This window comes from Anastrepha ludens, chromosome X, assembly GCF_028408465.1.
Source record: "Anastrepha ludens isolate Willacy chromosome X, idAnaLude1.1, whole genome shotgun sequence".
NCBI classification, from domain to species: Eukaryota; Metazoa; Arthropoda; class Insecta; order Diptera; family Tephritidae; genus Anastrepha; species Anastrepha ludens.
In genome coordinates this window covers 86,710,715-86,732,731 of record NC_071503.1, presented here as the reverse complement: position 1 = coordinate 86,732,731, position 22,017 = coordinate 86,710,715, and the positions used below count along the sequence as shown (strand labels likewise).

Here is a 22,017-nt window from a genome sequence, read left to right as displayed (position 1 = left end):
AAGACAGATCGGAAATTGAAGTCTTTTAAACTCAAACGGAAGATCGGTTGGGATCATCGGGATCCCCGGAATCAGAATTGCTTCACCTTCGAATTTTCCAGTCACATTCAAGCAGTTAACAAATGCAATTGGATAGTTGGTGGCTTCATCTTCATTTGTTACACAGTCAATGGATTTGAATGATATCAATGATATCATTTTGAATTATGTAGTTTAGGTCATCTACATCTTTATTCTTAGCCGCTAAAATTGCTTATTTTTGTAGTATTAATGATGTTTGGGAATACTTTATTGATAAGTTCGTGTTTCGAGGAGACAAAGTTACAGAAATTCTGAGGAAATGAAATCAATCCGCTCAATTCGTCGACAGGTACTCGACCATTACCGATAGTCAGTAATTGCTCAGAGTAATCTTCAGTAGATGTATCATTAAGTAATGCAATTTTCATGTTTGTTGTCAGCTGAAGTTTCTTCACATAGCGCCATAGATTCGATGATTTGAGGCAAGCGTTTATTTCGTGAGTAGCCGTTGATGTTGGAATTACTGGCAGTGTTTGGCGAAAGTCACCAGACAGTAAAATCATTGCGCCTCCAAAAAAGTCAATAATGGCAATTTCACTCTTCCACTAAGGCAGCACAATCCGGGCGTTTCTCCGGAAAACTTCTATGCGCCAAAATACTCGCAAACAACGTTCATTGGCCCAATGCAAACGCTAGGTTGCAAGCAGTAATCAGTACTGCAAACATATCGAAACGCTGCTCGATTCAATTATCAGTACTTGATAATTCTCTTCTTGTGTGTCGAGAATTATCTACTTGTTTCGCTCGACGTTTTCGCATTACCCACCGAGCCGTTTCACGGGCTGCCTCGCTTTGCTCTTGTGATTGAGAAGCACGAAGTCGAGCCATACAAACGCCGCGCTCTTCACGGCAATTCCTTGCGCTTCTTCAGTCGTTTCATTCGCAATGTTTCGTATCCTTCTTGCATTACGGCTTTGTCGGGAAAGATTCGATCGTCTTGGTCACGGCATTGATAATGATGATTCAAACAGAATACAAATTACTATGATTACGAGTATATATTTCTGACAAAATTTATATTATCAAATTTTCTACTTAAACATAGACAAAATTACGTTTAGCTGTCATTTGCGTTTTGTTATTCCATATCAGATGCGTTTTTATTAGACCACATTTTATACTGACTTCACGGAAACGCGTTCGAATGGGATAAAAAGTATCCTATGTCCATCTCCAGGTTCTAAGCTACCTCTCCACCAGTTTTCAGCCAAATCGGTTCAGCCGTTCTCGAGTTATAAATAGTGTAACTAAAATGACTTTCTTTTCTATATATAGATTAGTATACAACATATCATATAAGGTATGTGATAAATATTACCATACATTTTGCCTTCATATATAATAATAAATTAATAATAAAAACATTAAAACAACAGGTATTATTAACAACTAGTCGTCACTAATTATAAATTCGGTAAGGATGATGATGATACAATTGGTTTTATTTTAAATTCTTCAAGTACATCAAATTAATAATCCTCATGGTTCATTACCATGCACCCAGGAAGAAGGCATATGCAAATACAAATATGTGAATTTATATACAAATGCGCATATACATACATATATATGCTCACTCAAGTAGGAGAGAGCCAGATGCCGAAGGTTGCCAAATGCGAGCCGATTGTGCTCTTTGTCGTTCGTTCCGCGCTTTCGCTTGCAGGTCAAGCAAGGTAACGACCATGAGCAAGATAACGCCGCATTTTTTGGTGCGTGCAGCCGGCTACATCGAATTATAAGACGTTATCACGTGAAAACCTGAAAATACACAAGATATGGTCTCAATGGTTAATATAATATTTTGCCGCTAATACCAGCAATGGAAATATATATAAATCCATCGCCACGAGTCAACTCCGTGCTAGTTTCGTCACACTACTGTGGTTGTACATAATGCGATGCACGAATTATTTAGCAATCTTTATTTAGAGTTTTGCAAAAGCCGATATTATCGCGGTCACAGAAATAAGAAGAATAAAAAATAATAAGTATTAAACAGATGACACGCATAGTTTTGCCAGAAATAACTTCAACACGCCCTCTCAATATGCGGATCATCTAAGCAGTTAAACCAAGTCCAGTACATCTTTTGTAATTTACTCGTGCTAATGGTTTTGTAATCACATCCGCAAGCATCTCATGCGTTGATATGTGTGCCAATGTGAATAACCCTTTACTGACGCATTCTCGAACAAAGTGGTGCTTTATGTCGATGTGTTTGGTCCTCGCATGATAAACCGGATCAATCGCCAAACATTGCGCTCCTCTATTATCCACATATATTGCAATATCAGTAAACTCTTTAGTGCCAATCTCGAGTAAGAGGCTACGTAGATAAACTGCCTCTTAAGCTGCTTCTGCCAAACTAACATATTCGGCCTCTGTTGACGAAAGTGCGACAGTACGTTGTTTTTGTGATTTCCACCTAATGGCTGCATTGCTGACCAAATATGCATAGCCCGTATAAGAACGACGATCGTTTGTGCATCCACCCCAGTCAGCATCGGTGTAACCTACAAGCGGAAGGGCTGGCCTTTGGTACACCAAACCTTTATCAGCCGTGCCAGCAAGATACCTTAAGACACGTTTAACCGCATTCCAGTGTGCTTTCGAAGGATCATTTACGAACTGCGCCAATCTTGCCACCGTATTAGCTATGTCGGGTCTTGTGGCAACGGACAAATACATAAGAGCCCCAATTATTTCCCTATATGGATAGGTTTTATCAAGCTTCTCGCAAGATTTATCAAAAACCGTATTACATCCTGACGGCGTAGCTACTGGGTTACACTCACTCATGCCGTATTGTCTCAATAGTTCTAATATGTAACCCATTTGCTTCAAAATAATTACACCATTATCTTGATGTATCTCTAATCCAAGACAATAGTTGGCTTTACCGACATCTTTAATGTCGAAATCATTTAAAAATTGCTGCTTGATTTGTGAATTATATTTGGTTCACGTGACGCTATTAGTAAATCGTCCACATATACCAACAACAAAAATAAATTTGTATCGAATTCTCCATAGAATAAACATGGTTCATTCTTTGTGGCCCGTAATCCCATACTTAAAACCTTCAACTTAAGTTTGGAGTACCACTGCCGTCCAGCTTGCTTTAGGCCGTATAGTGCTCTCATTATTTAATATAATTCGTTGCAAAATATCGTATAACATAGTTGGCACTTTCATGAGCACTTTTTCATCTAATGCTCCATTCAGATATGCGCTCACAACATCAAACTGCCAAATTGTGCGGCCAAAATGTGCCGACAAAGCGAGAATTAACCGTACTGTATCTAATCGTGCTACCGGTGCAAACGTCTCATAGTAATTAACCCCATATGTTTGACTACAACCTTTAGGTACAAGTCGCGCTTTTCGCCTCTCTATTTTACCATCTGGCCCACACTTATTCGTCAGAACAAAACGGCAACCAACTACATCTTCTTTCTCAGTAGCTTTAACAATATCCCACGTATCATTCTTTATAATATTAGTGATTTCGCCTTCCAATGCGTCTCGCCATTCATTGCTTTCGGGCCCACGCAATGCGCTCTGCATATTGACCTCAACTATACCAACGAAGACATTATCATCAGCAGACTCCTACTCGTCAGAAACATTACTGAATATGTCGCCTTCTGGACTAAATGATAGCGGAACTGATTCTGAATTTTCGCGATACTGAAATAATTTACGCGGTCGTCCTCTCTTTCTAGTTCGCAGTAATTTTGGCGCTCCTGGTGCTCTTTCCATTTCTTTTACATCTTCTTGAACCTTGGCAACAGGTTCACTGCTCCTTACACTCTGGTTATTTGGATGAGGTGAGAACTCCACACTTTTGGAACTGGCGCTATTATTCTCTTCTGCTAATGTTGGCAGCGACAGCAGCTCATCAATATCGCGAGTTGGGGGGGAATAAACCGGTTGTTGTTCATTTATAAACCTGACGTCACGCGCACATATGATTTTATACTCTTTTGACAACCATACCCGATAACCCTTCTTATCTCGTGGATATCCCACAAACACGCCTTCAAATGACCTGGGAGCAAGTTTACTTTTTGAAGCTACTTTATCTAGTACCATCACCTTAGATCCAAATGTCCCAAAGTACTTCACATTGGATTTCACTTTGTTCAAACACTCATAAGGCGTCTTCCCTTGTAAACTTCTCGATGGACATCTGTTCCTTATATGACAAGCAGTCGCCACAGCTTCTGACCAAAAATTTCTACGCAGACCGGATTGCAACAAAAGACATCTAGTCATGTCCAGCAATGTACTGTTCATCCTCTCTGCAATACCGTTTTGCTCAGGAGTACGAGGGATGCTCAGTTGACGTGCAATACCCAAATCTGAAAGATACTTATCAAAATCATTATTTACATACTCACGCCCCTAATCGGACTGCAAACACTTTATTTTTAATCCTGTTTGCCTTCCCATGAATTGCTGATACATCTTAAAAGCTTCAAAGACACCAGACTACTCACGCAATAAGTATATTTCGCACCACCTGGTGCAGTCATCTATGAAGGTAACGAAATATCTTGCTTTAGAAAATGACTGTTCCCTAAACAGTCCAACAACGTCCGAATGCACTATGTTCAAAGGCTTTGAACAAGGTACTCTGCCCTTATTAAAAGGAAGTGCAGACATTTTACCGGCCACACATACTTCGCACTGTGACAATTGCTTAACGTCGCCAAAATCTGATAAACGGACGACACCATCATGCATTAACCTTGATAAATCTGCCGCGTTTAGATGACCTAAACGACAGTGCCACTTCAACAGTTCGGAGCACTTCGTTTAAGCAGCAGCGCACACGCTGTTTTCACGAACAAAGTATAAATCGCCCTTGCGATCTGCAATCAAAGTTGTAACGCCACTTGCATTACATACATTAGCACCTTCTTTGGAAAATGTCACTCTGTGTCCTTTATCGATAATTTTTGCCACCGAAATTATATTCGTACGCAACTTGGGCACAAACAACGTGTTCTGAAACTCAATATGCCGCTGACCATTTTCACTTGACACTGACAACTTCACCACGCCTTTGCCTTTAACATCTGCACAAGCCTGACTTGGCAAATTGAGCTTCGCTTTTGACGTATTTTCCATCGTTTTAAAATTATATTCATCACCACACAGGTGCGCCGTACATCCACTGTCTAACACCCATCCGCGCTTTAATCGTTTAGTACTCACACGAAATGTCCCGTCTGTTGTCCCAGAATGGAATGCAACATACGTATCGTCAACACTATATGCTAAACTTTTGGAATTTCTACCGCCTTCATTCTTTGAAGGGCATACGCTGATCTTGTGCCCTAGTACACCACACTTGAAACATCTTATTTCCTTTTTACTTTTAGAAAAATGTTTACGAGCATTTTCACGTGACTTTGCAGTCATTGCTATTACTGTGCTGCTCGATGACTGCTGACGTGCTTCGCTCTCTTCCATTATTTTTACTTTAAGCACTTCAGCGGTTGGAAGTGAAATCACGTGACTCGATTGCACAACGAAAATTCTCATAAGTAGACAGCAAGCTGTATAGCAGCATAATTGAAAGAAGATCTCCATTTATCTGAACGCTCATACTCTCCAATTTGTCTACGGCATCAAAAAATTTCGCAATATGCTCTTTCACATCTTCGCCTTCCGTCAACTTCTGTAGCATTAGCTGCTTCAGTAGCGTTGCCTTTCGTGCCGGACCTTTTGACGCATAAATCGACTCCAATTTGACCCATACTTCTCGTGATGTCTCACATCCACGTACCTGTTTCAATTCAGATGGATGTATAGCCAAAATCAAATCAGCTTTAGCTTTACGGTCATTTTCAAACCATGTGCTTCTCGCAGCAGGCTCGGTTTCTGGCGGTATCGCCACATGACCACTTACATATTCCCAGCAATGCTTCTACTTGCATGCTCCAAGTATCGAAATTCTCCTTCGACAACAGCTCGATCCGGGATGAGCTGGGGGCAGAACTCGAGGCCATCACGCTAAATGTATCGCTATATTTGTATGCGTCGATTTGATTTACCAAACTTTGAGTTTTCTTCAAAATATTATGCATGGACAAACTATAGGACTAGATACGTTTTATTTTGGACATCTGGGCCCATAACCTAATGCGATGCACGAATTTTTTAGCAATCTTTATTTAGAGTTTTACAAAAGACGATATTAATGCGGTCACAGAAATAAGAAGAATAAAAAATAATAAGTAATAACAGATGACACGCATAGTGTTGCCAGAAATAACTTCAACAGTACCCATTCGCAAAATTAGTCTATTTTTTACAGCAAACATTCGCGACAAAAAATACGTCGATGATCGTGCTCTGTCAAGAATATCTTTGCATAGTGAAGAAAAATTTAAAATTTTAGCTTTGATCGAGAATTCCAACAACAAATAAAAAAGCAAACAAAAAATGTATACACACATTTCATTACTGTACTTGTCTACGCCTATTAGGCGCCAACAGTTATTAAATAAACACACATTACAAAAACAACAACAAAAAAGATGTTTCCTCTATTTAAAAAGTGTCAAAAAAATCTTTGCATAACTGATGAAAACAACAAAAAATTTAGTTATTTTCTGCGAATTTCATTCATTTGGGTTTTTTTTTTGCAAATGGTATGGAATGTGAAAGGGGTAAGAAATTATCTATTGTATATATATAAAAATGAAATGATGTTCGTTTGTACGCATTTTTTTGGGCCGATACGAGGCCAATTTTATTCGTTCTTTTTTCATATTATAGGGATCCACTAGGGGAAGGTTTTTAGCAAAAAAAAATTTTTTTTAAATATTTTCTTCATATAAAAAAAATAAAAAATCAAAATATTGTACAAATTGTGTTTTTAGTGAAATTTTATGTGTACAACTTTTTTTGAATAAATATACGAATTTTTCGTTATTGTGAAACGATTTGTGTCGTGTTGCTAAGTTACAAATTTGTTTCGACGGAGAGTAAACATAAACACAGAGGTTTGTACGCTCTTTATGAGGAGAAATGCTTTAGTACACATACATGAACGCCGAACTACTGATTTGTGTTTTGTGTGCAGTTCATTTGTGAGAGAAACAAGTGTGTTGACCAAGGATAATAGATTTACCAAGACAAGAAAACAGTAATTCGCCTCTCAGAGAATTTGACAAAAGTTGTTTTTGGGTTTACATCAAACGAGATATACATTTTGTAAGAACAAAGGAAATGTTCAAACGGTTTGTTTACGAATTGCGGGTACATTACTGTAAGGCGGTCGCACAGCACATTCTGCATTAAAGTTGCCTTTGAATATGCAGGTAAATGAAACACCAACAAGTAATATTTCGAAAACATCTGGAATGGCAAAAGTTCTTAAAGTATGTAAGCTCATCGTATGGGACGAGTGTACTATGGCACACAAGAAACCATTGGAAGCACTTGATAGAACTTTGAAAGATCTACGAGGAAGCCAAACAGTCTTTGGAGGTGCCATGATTTTATTGGCTGGAGATTTCAGGCAAACCTTACCTGTGATCCCAAAATCTACGGCTGCAGATGAAATCAATGCATGCTTAAAATCATCGTATTTATATAGACATGTAAACACGCTTACACTTGCTACAAACGTACGTGTTCAACTACAGAACGATCCGTCACCAGCTGAATTTTCACACCAATTACTGAAAATCGGAAATGGCCAAATGTCTGTCGATCCAACAGGAATGATTACATTGCCTAACAATTTATGCACTTTTGCACAGTCTAAAGAGGTATTTCATTTTGATACAGAGTGTATTTCCAAACATAGTTCAACATTACAAAAACCATGATTGGCTCAGCGAAAGGGCAATTTTAGCTGGGGAAAATAAGGACTTCAATGATATAAATGTAGCTATTTTGGATCAAATACCTGGTGACATAGTTGCATATAAGTAAGTCAATGGACACGATTACTGACCAAGATGATGTCGTAAATTATCCAACTGAATTCTTAAACTCATTCGATTTGCCAGGCCTACCACCTCATAATTTACGATTAAAAATTGGAGCTCCGATTATTATGCTGCGCAACATTAATGTGCCACGACTTTGCAACGGAACCAGACTCGCTGTGAAGAAGCTAATGGGTAACGTTATCGAAGCAACAATTTTGAAAGGGAAGTACAAAGGAGCAGACGTTTTGATACCCAGAATTCCACTGATTCCGACGCATTTACCATTCGATTTCAAACGTTTGCAGTTCCCTATTCGCCTTGCCTTCGCTATGACAAATAATAAGGCGCAAGGACAGTCTCTACGAATGTGCGGTATTAATTTAGAATACCCAATTTTTTCTCATGGACGATTGTATGTATGTAGCTTGCTCACGAGTAGGCAAACCATCGTCATTATTCATTTACGCGAAAGATGGAAAAACCAAAAACGTTGTCTACCAAAAAGTGTTACAATAAAGTTCGAATGAAATTGTATCAAAGAATTTGCTTTGTTTCGTATTAATTTTATTTTCTTTCAGCAAATCATTGAATTTATCGCCTAGCGAAGCGGGCGAGGGTACGCTAGTTTAGTTATAAAGTGATTGTATTCAGTGCTACAAGTGATCTCAGATTTGAATAAAAAAATGCCAGGAAAACGAGTTTCAAAAAATATTTTTCAATTAGTGTATTTCAATCACTACAAAGGCAAATCAGCCAGAGAAATTGTCGATATGTTCTCCCTCAAAATTAGAACTGTATATCACTTCACTACATATTATAAAACAAAGTCGCTTTTTCTGTCCCTATGTCCCCTTGAATGCTTAAATCTTTAAAACTACGCAACGGATTTTGATGCGGTTTTTTTTAAAGATAGATTGATTGAAGAGGAAGGTTTATATCAATATAATGTGAAGAAATATATAAAGGGGGCGTGGCAATCGGTCAATAATATTTTTGTTTCCACGGCCATAAATCATAAACGAATCAACCAATTAAAATGAAACTTTCTTGAAGTTTAACTTTGAAATATTTACTTTCGTTCTGCATCAAAAAAAAATAATTGATTTATTTGTTATTTAACCAAAATTGGTTAAACAAAAGCAGCTGTTTTCGAAAAAAAGCTGTTTGTGTGTTTGTTCGCTGTCAACCGAATGAAGCAACAGGCGTTAAGCGATAATCTCACCACACCTCATTAATGTTGAATTACATCGTATGGTGACGTATGTATGTATGTATTTACGAATCGCTCGCATTATTTCACTTCGGACATATGTACATATGTATGTACTGAATTCCATGTAATTATATGTACATACAATTTTACAGCGAAATAAACCGCTATTTTCACGTTCTATATTAGTAAATCGCACATAATTAAAATACAGTTTTTGAATAGTTTTTATTGATTCGGAGTGCGTTAAGTTTGCTATCGATTCCATACAATAACATTTTTTGTCATTTACTTTTTACGACAACTAATAGCTTATTTTCGAAGCGATTTCAACAAATCTATGTACATATATGGCTCTTTACAGCATATAATTGAAAATAATATTTTTCAAGATATTACATCAGTAATTAGTAATTGAGATCTACCGGAAAAATTGCGTTAGCTGTTGCGTCATCCGGCATTGCCGCTACTCTTTTGGAAGGAGGCCGAACCGCACACTCTACAATCAAGCTCCCGCTGAAAATCACCACCGATCATGATAACAGCGTCTGTAGTGTTTCTAAACAGAGCAATACAGGAAAATTGATGAGTGACTGCTCATTAATAGTCTGGGACGAAGCTACCATGTCAAACAAGACGTCTGTGGAAGCACTGGATAGGACAATGCGCGATTTGCGCAACAAAAATTCACCTATGGGGATGTACAATTCTGTTCTCAGGAGATTTTCGTCAAATCCTACCAGTTGTGACTCGAGGAACACGTGCTGACGAAATAAATGCTTCGCTAAAAAGACCCCACCTTTGGTCGCATGTCAATAAATTAGAGCTTAAAACTAATATGAGGGTTTCGTCATCTTCACGTGAGAACAGGCTATTTCCAGAGATGCTGCTAAAAGTTGGCAATGGAGAATTAACACAAAGTGAGGGAGGGATTAACCAAGAAAATCTTTGTGTTTTGATAGACAACATCCAAGAGTTAGTCAACAATGTCTATCCAGACATTGATAACATAAGTTATAAGACAATATCTTGGTTTAAAGAAAGAGCTATTCTGTCACCAACTAACGAACAAGTAGATAAAGTAAATAACTTGATTATTTCAAAGATTGATGCGCCGACGAAAATATACTAATCGGTCGATACTGTTCTCGATTTGGAAGAAGCCGTTCATTTTCCTACAGAATTTATAAATTCTTTGAATCCGTCTGGACTCCCTCCTCACAAAATGGAGCTGAAAATAGGTTGTCCTGTTATTTTATTAAGAAACCTAAATCTACCCAAACTTTGCAATGGCACGGGTTTACTGGTAAAATCACTTTCGTAATAGAGTGCACAATACTCCCAGGATGTGGTACCGGAGAAGATGTATTGATTCCCCGAATCCCTCTAATACCATCGGATCTACCATTCCAATTTAAACGCTTACAATTTCCGGTAAAGACATCTTTTGCAATGACCATTGATAAATCTCAGGGTCAAACATTCAACGTTGCAGGCTTAGATTTGAGCGTTGACTGTTTTTCACATGGCCAACTGTATGTCGCTCTTTCAAGAGTAACCTCTAGAGAAAACATGTTTGTATTGTCTAATGACAAGAAAGCTATGAACGTTGTATATAAAGACATTCAGTAATATATTAATTGTTGTAAAAATAAAATAAATACATATGTAAAAATGCAAAAAGTAAATATGTAAAAGTATAGGGATGAATTTAGATATTCCAAAGATAGCAGGAAATCTTCATGCTATAAAGAAAGGGGAATTGTTTTACTCCAAATTTAACGCGTGCGGGCCACGGGCAGTAATGAATAAGCCAAAACTACTGGATCGATTTTAATCATTTTTTCAGTGAGTGACATAGGGTATATATTTTATACCCGTGCAAAGCCGGGCGGGTTGCTAGTCTTATATATAAAATAAAGTCAACTTTTTGTGTGTGTTCGCTAACCGGCCGTGTCTTTGCACCGAATTAAACCAAACTTACACACATTGTTAAGAAGGTATTGAAGATGGTTTCCGTATAGTTTGGATACCTATTGGTGGATAGGGTTCGAGATATAGGTCAAAACGTGGACCCGGGTAACCTTTGGATGTGTATGTACAATATGGGTATCAAATGGAAGCTGTTGGCGAATGTTTTAGTACAGAGTATTTTTCATGCCGCTCCATGACTGGGGTCTCGCGATATAGGTCAAAACGTGGACCCGGGTAATCTTTGGTTGTGTATGTATAATATGGGTATCAAATGAAAGCTGTTAATAAGTGCTTTAATACGGGGTAATTTTCATACCTATTGATGACTAGGGTCTCGAAATATATGCCAAAACGTGGACCAGCCGTGTCTTTGCCCAGGGAAGCGGGCCGGGTTTGCTAGTAATATAATAAACTGAAAATAAAGAAAGGCTCGAGTTGAAAGGATCTACAGACAGACCAAAAAAAGTGACGCAGCGAATTGAACGTAAAATTATTAAAACTATTTATAATAGCTCGCAAAGCAGCACAAGAGGATTAGCTCTTCAAGTGGAAAAAGACTACGGGTTAAGAGTTTCTCATGAAACTGTTGGAAAAGTGTTGCAAAAACACAAATATTCTTCAAGAGTGGTTAGGAAAAAACCCCTGATGTCAGCACAAAACGGTGATAAAAGATTGCGATTTGCCACCGAGCACATATCACTTCCCACAGAGTACTGCGATGACGTTATTTTTTCAGATGAGACGAAAATGATGCTCTACTACCATGATGGACCCCAGAGTTTGGCGTAAGCCTCTCACAGCACTACAAAACAAAAATATTATCCCTACCGTAAAGTTTGGAAATGTAATGGTTTGGGGTTGTATATCAACAATGGGAGTAGGTAAAATCAAATTTTTGGCCCAAATAATGACCAAGGAAGTATATCCTGATATTTAAAAAAACGAATTGAGTTCCAGTATTAGAAAATTCGGCTTTGTGGACCCGGAAAATTCGAACAAATTTAAATACAAATACTGTCAAGATAATAATCCCAAACATAAATCTTGTATATGCAGGTCCTGGTTACTCTACAACTGCACCAAAGTTATTGATACTCCCGCCGAAAGTCCCGACATTAACCCAATCGGAAATTTGTGGGTTCATTAAAAAATAAAAGTAGGAAAAAGATCGCCAACTAATAAAAGTGAATTAATAAGATTCATTCAAGATTCAAAAATTCCAATGGTATATGATATTCCGAAACTAATTAAATCAATGCGAAGTCGTCATCAAGCAGTAATTGATGCCCAAGGAGGACATACAAAATATTAATCCCAAAAGACTGCATTTTTTGTTGTTTTCATCAGTTATGCAAAGATTTTTTTGACACTTTTTGAATATAGTAAACATCTTTTTTTGTTGTTGTTTTTGTAATGTGTGTGTTTATTTAATAATTAATGGCGCCTAATAGGCGTAGACAAGTACAGTAGTGAAATGTGTATATAAATTTTTTGTTTGCTTTTTTATTTGTTGTTGGAATTCTCGATCAATCTAAAATTTTGAATTTTTCTTCACTATGCAAAGATATTCTTGACAAACGTTTATATAGTTTTAAGTCGACTCTGAACGGCGGAAATATTTTTATGAGGAGCTTTTTCATGGCAGAAATGCACTCGGAGGATTGTCATTGGCTGCCGAGGGACGGCCACTATTATACCCAAATTTTCCTTCATTTTGGAGATTCGAACCTACGTCCTCCAAATGGTAGGTACGCACCAAACCGTTCAACTACGGCGACCATTCGTCGTATTTAGAATGGTACGTTTTTCAACTGTAAAAGGGCAAAAATATAATAATAATAAGGCGAGTTTTCAAATTTTTCGGGATACGTACATTCAACTTTCGATTATTATTATTTTTATGTTTGTACACTCGTCTCGAAGATATGTTACCGGTTTTAGCAATATAGCATGTTTAGTTTGTTTGTGAGAGGCATAAATAAGACAAGTGTTTTGCGTGTTTGGCGATTTTCTGCTAATAGAAAGTCGAATGCAGCCCGCGAAATTGGAATATTTACCTCGTATTTCCCTCTCATCTTCCTAATTGCCTAATATTTAGCGGAAGACTACAAGCACTTACATACCTTTCAGAATCCTAGGAACCTCTCCATCCTCGCGCTTACCAAATTTGTTGCAAGATTTAGGCCAGAAAAATATATAACCAATATAACTTCAGAATAGTATATTATTTATTTTTTTCATCATTTCGTTTTAAATGATGTGAAAACAACAGATTTAAATAAAAATGGAATGAAAGACCTCTGTCTCGCAAAATATATCAATAATACTCTAGATGGTTGTAATAGAGATACAGTTTTGCAATTCACACCCTTCAGCGGAAACTGGGAATGTGGAAGTATTTTTAACAGAAGCAGCAGCTTGTAGTCCCGACACAACTAATGAGCTAGGAAGTCCACCGCAGCTAGATTTGTCAATCATTGGTATGATCTCCTCTATTTGAGTTGATATTCCACATGGTTCAATTTCACTAGCTTCAAGCGTTGGCTCTTTTGTTAATATTAACTGCTTTTCATTGTATAAAACACCAGAAACGCAGCTAGTTCCATTATAATCACATCGTCCGACTATTCTAGTTTGTTTTTGTTGCTGTATCTTTGATGAGTTGAATTGCAGTTGGTAATGTTGTTGCAAAGATGTAGAGATGTTTCGCTGTTGAATTTGGTTACCCGAATACTCTGTGAACCTTTGCTGACTCGACCGCTGTTGTTGTGTTAATCCATATTTTTGTTGAGGCAGTTTTAAAGAAAATTGTTCTTTCACACACATTTTAGATGCATTAGTAACGTCAATAATTTGCTGTTGTTGCTGATGTTGTTGTTTTCGTTCTCGGGCCCGCTCAATGTGCTTTCTTCGTTCCTCTTTTGACCAATACCGGCCAACTTTAATGTCTGATATATTATCCTCTTCAGTGGTAGTTGAAATGTCTCTATTACGAACTGTTGCGGTATTAATGCATATAGAGCGGTCTCGTAGAAGACAGCGATTACGAGCAGGGCGCCGTACAATATATCTAGTGCCATCCTGACGACGTTTTACTTTCCACACCATATTTTCTTCTTTCGAGAGCGTTTTGTGATTAACAACTTCAGCAGCGCGAGGAGATACAGCCATTACTTGCTGAGTTCCTGTTCTTACCTAATGCGCACCAAAATATAATAAATTCACAAAACATTATAATCGTATTGGTAACATAAAACATTAAAACGCACTATACTAAAGATCACAAAACTTCACATGCAATCGTTCCATCTATTTACTCATGCTCGTGAAAAAAGTATGTACAATGCCATACAATATGGAGTTTTGAAAAAAGTTCCGTTACGCCTTACATAAGTTTGGTAAAAGAGCAAGTTGAAAAAATTTAGTATTCCGAAAATGTTTTTTTACCGCACGATATCGTCGTTTTTCCCAAACGTCTGAAGTGACAGATAGAAAAAGAAATGGTCGTCCTCGCGTGGTTCGAACCAGTGCACCCATAAAAGCCGTTCGGGGAAATTCGCAGAAATTCCCTTATAAAGCAGAAAATCATGTCCAGGGAAATAAATGTATCGACCAGACCCATATCAAGACTAACTAGAGATGATTTCCACATGAAAGCCTTCCGTTGATCAACTAGCCATCTTTTGACATCGCGCTTGAAGAACATTGGCGTGTTACAACAGCCTATACCGCCTCCACTTCGTACACTGCGCCGGCGCCTTCGTTAAGAGCCACCTATTGGTACTTGGTGACTTTAGCATTCACACTTACCACATGATTAGCAAAACAGATAGAGGATTTGATAGTCAGCATAGTAAACGACGACGCATCCACGGCAATAGGTTCTACCTCACTTCAGCAACGCGCCTGGTACATGTATGGGGAACGTTTCCGCTGCCACAACAACAACGCCCCTACAAGGATAGTGTGTAACTGCAGCAGCTCACCAGACCAAACAATTATTGACTGACGCTGATCTAATAGCATAATTTTGGGACCTATGCGATTATTTCATAGCCTGTCCACGTTATTTCCGTAAATCACAGCTCCTACCTTAACTTTAATAAAGCTGGTGGGGTTGGCTTCACGCAATTCACCTGAGGACACCTTAGCAGAACTTCCATTCCGACCGATGTGTACGTATGCGAAAGCGTATTTCGCACGGTAATCACTGCTGCAGCACCTCGCTTCATAGTTGCTAGACAGTTAAGGCACATTCGCCCTAATTTCCCAACAGATGCTCAGCGATCCGCATTGATTTCCTAAGCAGGCGGTTCGATAATGGCGTTTGTCAATGACATCATTGGCTTGTGTTCGAAGGCGAACGATTATCTCTCCAGCCTTTCTCCCTTCTTCGCTGCGGGGAATCTCCTACTTTCTAAATCCTCGGCTACCCTATTTATTACCTCGACGAAGAGTGCACACTACATCTTAATGTCAAAGTAGATGTCATACCAATACAGACTGTAAACAACCCCTAATTATTGCGTGTCGCCTTCGATAGTTTGCTCTTCTTCGGGGCTGAATAGGTGGCTAGTGTCGTGTTGGAAGAAGTTTAACATTCTACATTATCCTGAACGTAATGGAAATTCTGGAATGAATGGATTGTGGCCAAATAAAATTGAAGTGGTGATGAACAGCTTCGAGCCACTTAAACCAGATACTGGATGATGGTGTCTGCCCTGCATTACTCAAAAAAGGCATAGCCATACTTCTAGATCGCACTTGAATACCAAAGATATGGAGAAGGGCAAAAGTACACTGCACATTAAAAGTGATAGAAAACATAATAGGTCTATTTATAAGTTCGTGCGGTTTTACAACAGATGGCGTAACTTGATTATTATTCCATCGAGCCACATTTCCAAACATTCATTGGAGAGCTACTGTCGTAAGGCACAAACGTCAGTATAAGTTTTTTATTTGAAGCGTAAACAACAATATTTTTACCACACTTGAAAATGTCGAATTTCGTGCCAAATAATGTGTTTTTGCGGGGAATTCTTCTTCATTATTTTAATATGAAGAAAAAAGCAGCCGAAAGTCATCGTATCTTGGTGGAAGTTTATGGTGAGCATGCTCTATCTGAGCGAACGTGCCAGAAGTGGTTTGCACGCTTTAAAAGTGGTGATTTTGGCTTGGAAGACGAAGAACGCGAGGGTGCGCCGCCAAAGTTCATGGATACCGAATTGGAGGAATTGCTCGATCAAGATCCGGCTCAAACGCAAGAAGAGGTTGCAAAAACTTTGGGAGTTGATCAATCAACCATTTCCAAACGTTTAAAAGCCATGGGAATGATCCGAAAGGTAGGCCATTGGGTGCCGTATGAATTGAAGCCAAGAGACGTTGAACGCCGTTTTATGGCATGCGAACAACTGCTTCAACGGCACAAAAGAAAGGGTTTTTTGCATCGAATTGTGACTGGCGATGAAAAGTGGGTCCATTACGACAATCCAAAACGTCGGGCAACGTATGGACACCCTGGCCATGCTTCAACATCGACGTCGGCGCAGAATATTCATGGCCTGAAGGTTATGCTGTGTATCTGGTGGGACCAGCTGGGTGTTGTGTATTATGAGCTACTGAAACCGAATGAAACGATTACGGGGGATGTCTACCGACGACAATTGATGCGTTTGAGCCGAGCACTGCGAGAAAAACGGCCGCAATACGCCGATAGACACGACAAAGTTATTTTGCAACATGACAATGCTCGGCCACATGTTGCACAAGTGGTCAAAACATACTTAGAAACGCTCAAATGGGATGTCCTACCCCACCCGCTGTATAGTCCAGACCTTGCGCCATCCGATTACTATCTCTTCCGATCGATGCAACATGGCCTGGCTGACCAGCACTTCCGTAATTACGATGAAGTCAAAAAATGGATCGATTCGTGGATTGCGGCAAAACCGACCGAATTTTTCACAAAGGGAATCCGTGAATTGCCAGAAAGATGGGAAAAAGTAGTAGTAAGCGATGGACAATATTTTGAATATTAAATTTGTAACCATTTTACGTCAATAAAGTTTCAAATTTCGAAAAAAAACCGCACGAACTTATTCATAGTCCTATTAGTATGAACCTCTGAAGCAAAATAAAGCCTATCGACAAGGAAATAAAAATAAAAACCGTTAGAATAATAAGAGTGAGAGCGATATTGGTCGAGCTAGTTAAAGATAGCATATTAAGCCCACGTTCTGTGAGGCTTTAAAAACCACTCTACAGATATGAGATTTTCAAGGCAGAAGGGGTAGAAAATTTAAAAACGAAATAGGCGTAAACATGTCAGCACCGAACAGCAGAGAGCAGGTACATGCTTACGTGACACTAAAACAGGAGAAAGCTGGAACTCCCCTCGATAATTCACGCATTATTATCGGCTGCTGAATGCGATTTCAGCTAAATATCAATCGCTGCTTTAAGTGCTTGGGTCCAGCAAGATGCTTCCATTGCCTCCACTGGCCGCAGGTGTACATAACGCTGAAGAATTGTGTATAATGCAACTCATGTGTCTCCTTAGATGTAAAGAACGCATTCAATAGTGTAAGATGGCTGGTTATGCTAGCCGCTTTGGAGTATTTATTGCATATAAAAGTAAAATGTAGAAATTTGATAATTACTTATTCTAGCATTAAGAAAAAAAATAATTACAATAACTTAACTACAATGTCAACAGCCGTTTGTGGATTTATTTTTCGTGCAAAACAATTATTCGGTTTACGGGTTTTAAAACCAGTTAAACTCTTTCATTATGTAATCTTTGTATCTAAAGGCATATTTAATAAAACGCAAAAGTTTATCTCAATGATCATTTTCCCCAGAGTTGTGAATTTTTTAAGGTAAATTTTCTGGAAAAGAGTTTTAAATATTCTCTTGATAATGGGCTGCGCGGCAGGAAATGTGTTATGTCACTTCTAGCCCTCATTATCCACATGCTTGATTCTAAGTCATATTTTTTTAAATAAACCAGACTTTTTAACTAATCTAATTCCTTATATATCCTACTTGTACTTCATCCTTGCTTGGTTGTGGTTTGTTAAAAGCAATTTTGCATATTCTATCCAGATAGGCGGCCGCCGTAGCCGAATGGGTTGGTGCGTGATTACCATTCGGAATTCACAGAGAGGTCGTTGGTTCGAATCTCAGTGAAAGCAAAATTAATAAAAACATTTTTCTATTAGCGGTCGCCCCTCGGCAGACAATGGCAAACCTCCGAGTGTATTTCTGCCATGAAAAAGCTCCTCATAAAATTATCTGCCGTTCGGAGTGGGCTTGAAATTGTAGGTCCCTCCATTTGTGGAACACCATCAAGACGCACACCACAAATACGACGAGGAGCTCGGCCAAACACCTAACAGAAGTGTACGTGCCAATTATTTATTTATTTTTTTTTTATCCAGATAATGTGGCAGCCGATTTTGTGAACAGTTCTAAAGTGAACAAATGATTTTCTGGCATGCCGCTTTCAAAAATGTATGTATGCATATGTGACCGGAGCATCAGAATTCGCTTTACAAAATACTTTTGCAGTATATCGACTTCTTCAAACCACCCACACCTGTACTGTATTGAACGACAAACTCGAAGAAAAAGTTGCCATTTAGCTTCAATTGAAATTTCTTTCTTTTTTAAAAGACCCGTCCACGGCAGCATTAATACCATTTTTTGCTGCAGCTTTTCTGTTTTCAACATGTTTTTTTAAATTCATCTGAGGTGTTATTTTCACTCTTAAGTAAATACATATATCGAGACACAGTCTGTATTTCGTCCTTACTATAATACCATTTCTCCTCTTTACTAAGTTTCCCACCTTTTTTAAACACCATTATATGTGACTTTGAGCGGGTTACTTCAAGGTTCCATAGGTTGCAGTAACTTTCAAGATTATTAATCATCTCTTGTAGTTCGCATGGGTAATCCGCTAACAATGTTTAAATCTCCTTCTAAGCTTTCATGTAAGTCGTTTATGAAAAGAGCAAATAGTATAGGCGACAATAAGCATCCCCGTTTGACGCCTGAGCTTATTTTGAATGTATCTGAAATTTCTGAGACATTTCATACAACTGTCTTTGTATCGCTTAATATATTCTCTATGAACTTCACTAGTTTCGTTACAAGACCAATATGGTGCACCTTTTATATCAAAGTATTTCTTGATACTCTATTAAACGCCGCTTTCTTCTTTTCTTCGAATTTTAAATGCACAATAGCGGCTAAATTGAATATATTGTCTACTGTGTAGTAATTCCGATATATTTACAGCGCATCATGAGAAACTACTTGCGAGATCGCAAACTCGTCCATCAAGCCCCAGAGGGCTTTCAATGTATAGTAGTCACATCCGGAGCGGCTGCACAAGGAGCAATTCTCGGATACACAGGCTATATTGCCATGAAGAAGCTCGCAGAATATTTAACCGAGTTATGATACGGACAAAAACGTGACTAGATAATGTGGTCTACAATTGGTCAACGAAAAAACGGAGCTACTAACTAAGAAGCACATCCCATTAGAAACCAGCATGCAAACCCATTCCAATACGCTAACCACAAAAAAGGATTTGAAGTACCTAGGCATAAGGCTGGAACCCAGACTAACTCTCTGGGCCCAAATAACACACGCAGTCGCTAAGATGGATCAATACACTGATGGCAAATTTAACCACTGGGCGTCCCCTGATGACGCCTGTGTACCATCTCATAGCGGAGTGCTTACGCTGAGCAGGTAATGCAGGCGATGAAATCATCTTACGCCTTCAATTTGGCGAAACGTTGTGGTGCTCAACAGAACGGAGAGGCATTAGCTTGCGCACTATTGGACAAGTTAGGGTTTTTTTTATTCCTTGGTCTCAACGCGCTTACTGCGTTTCGAGTAGTGTATTATTTCAATTAATTTGTATATATTTTAGTGCAAATATTTTTATACATATGTGTGTCCAGTATTACATTCAGATAGATTACAAATATTTTCGATTACATATTTTATAGTTCAACAAAGCCTGAACAAGAACTGAAATAAAATGCCTGCGATTGGATATAAGCAGTTTATTAGTTATTCTTTTATATTACTATTATGATTAAGTCATGAGGTAGGAATTACTAGATGATATTATACAGACGACCCTACCGCCGGGCCTGAAGAGATGGTCCGGGAATTATTTGAGTCGTCGACACTCGTCAGTCATTTTCCGACACCAAACTCAAAACAGAGGAGGATAAAACAAGGTGTTCCCACGGAGGTCCACGCTCCCTAGGGATCGGACAACTAAGCTGGGCTCTAAGCTACCGTGGGGTCGGTATGTTGCGGATAACCGGACAGCCTGTAGTAGCAGGTTAGTTGCGAATAAGTTTTGACAAATAAGTAACCCCCGACAATGAGTGGAGGAGATGGAGGACGCGGTATAAAAGCTAGCTATTCCGATGAGATTTCTGTGTGAAAGGCGAGTCAACACCGCCTTTTACAAATAAGTGTGCCCTTCACCATGTAACTGCATGGTGAACATAAAAAATCCAGGGGCGTCTGACTGTTCTCCATGTTAAGAGCGGCTGGTGATAATATGACAGTGCGGCCTGCGGGCCATCAGGATTGATTCAGTAGGATCCTGATTATGGCATAGTGGATCGGAAGCAGATTGCGATCGGGCTGGGACAGTAAACCTCTCTAATCTGAGTAGGCGGAGTCAAATCCAACTGAATTGATTTAAGGAAGGGTTTGTTGCTTCTCCGCCCTATTAAGACCTAACAGGTCTCACAAAGCGCGTGGTCTTAAGAGACCATGCAGGTTGAATGGAGATTACTCCCCATTAGTTCCGGTTTAAAGTCTGGCTCTGAACACTGATACTCATAAGGATCAGAGTCACATCTAGTATGGCCCCCTGTTCCATATAAAACTATAAGACTTACGAAAACTACATACACGTGCAGAGATAGCAGGTGTGAGCTTGGGCTCATAAGGCATGGGCAAAATTGAGAATAAAAAATAAACAAAAGCAAAGAAGAAAACAACAATGATGAAGGAGGAGCCGCAGTCTTTAAGAGGAATTCTGTTTTTAATAGAACTCCACCACAACCAGCACCTGTTACAAGTAACACACCGGCGGCAAACAAAGCAGTTGAAAGTAACTCAGCTTCCTTGGCAGCGAGCCATCGACGAACCAACGGAGTGGCAGCGCACACAAGCTCCATCCTTGAGCGGATCTCAGGTATCCCAACACACCACATCGAAGACAAGCAACAGCGCCAGCTGAACTCGCCGCGGGTGATGGACAGGCACCAAAAAAAGTTGACATCGCCATGAAATAACAATGAGCCGAAAGCTTGTTCGTTACCTGATTTGATTGGGCGCCTTGGAAAGGAAATCGACGGTCTTATGAAATATACCGACACACACCGCAATGTCCACAATGACATAAGGAAAATGGTTAACAAAATTAAATTTGCACCCACGGAGGTGAGCATGCAGTTGAAGAAAAAACTCATAAGGTGTTAGATCACAAGATCTCGGTGACCAATTGTGATCACCTCTTCGAGAGATAACCCGGTCCGGAAACTTTTCTCGTAAAAGATCAATAGTTTCGTTGCTTGTGTGGCACGCAGCACCATCATTTTGAAAATAAACGTGGTCCAGATCAATACCATCCACTTCCGGCCATAAAAAATAGTTAATCATCTCTCGATAGAGCAATCCATTCACCAATAACACCTGTTATTGGAAAACCCTTTACCTAAACTAATTCGCAACCCTTTGAAGATGAGC

General features: G+C 39.0%; 2 protein-coding genes across 4 annotated transcripts in view; both read right to left on the bottom strand.

The window, feature by feature from the left end:
* Positions 1-2,427: 2,427 nt before the first annotated feature.
* On the bottom strand, positions 2,428-2,916 carry LOC128870316 (uncharacterized). The gene has a single exon (XM_054112925.1). It carries the CDS (start codon positions 2,914-2,916, stop codon positions 2,428-2,430), a length of 489 nt encoding a protein of 162 aa, XP_053968900.1.
* Positions 2,917-13,430: 10,514 nt separating this feature from the next.
* The window catches only part of LOC128869209 (slo-interacting protein 1), a 29,011-nt gene continuing 20,424 nt past the window's right edge, over positions 13,431-22,017 (bottom strand). For all 3 annotated transcript variants that reach the window (XM_054111735.1, XM_054111737.1, XM_054111736.1), the window contains one exon: positions 13,431-14,415. In XM_054111735.1, the coding sequence (XP_053967710.1) occupies positions 13,549-14,415 (867 nt within the window). In that variant the 3' untranslated portion in view covers positions 13,431-13,548. The remainder of the gene's footprint in view (positions 14,416-22,017) is intronic.

Coding starts and splice junctions, on each gene's coding strand:
- LOC128870316 (XM_054112925.1), bottom strand. CDS start 2,916: ATGGGTTACATATTAGAACTATTGAGACAATACGGCATGAGTGAGTGT.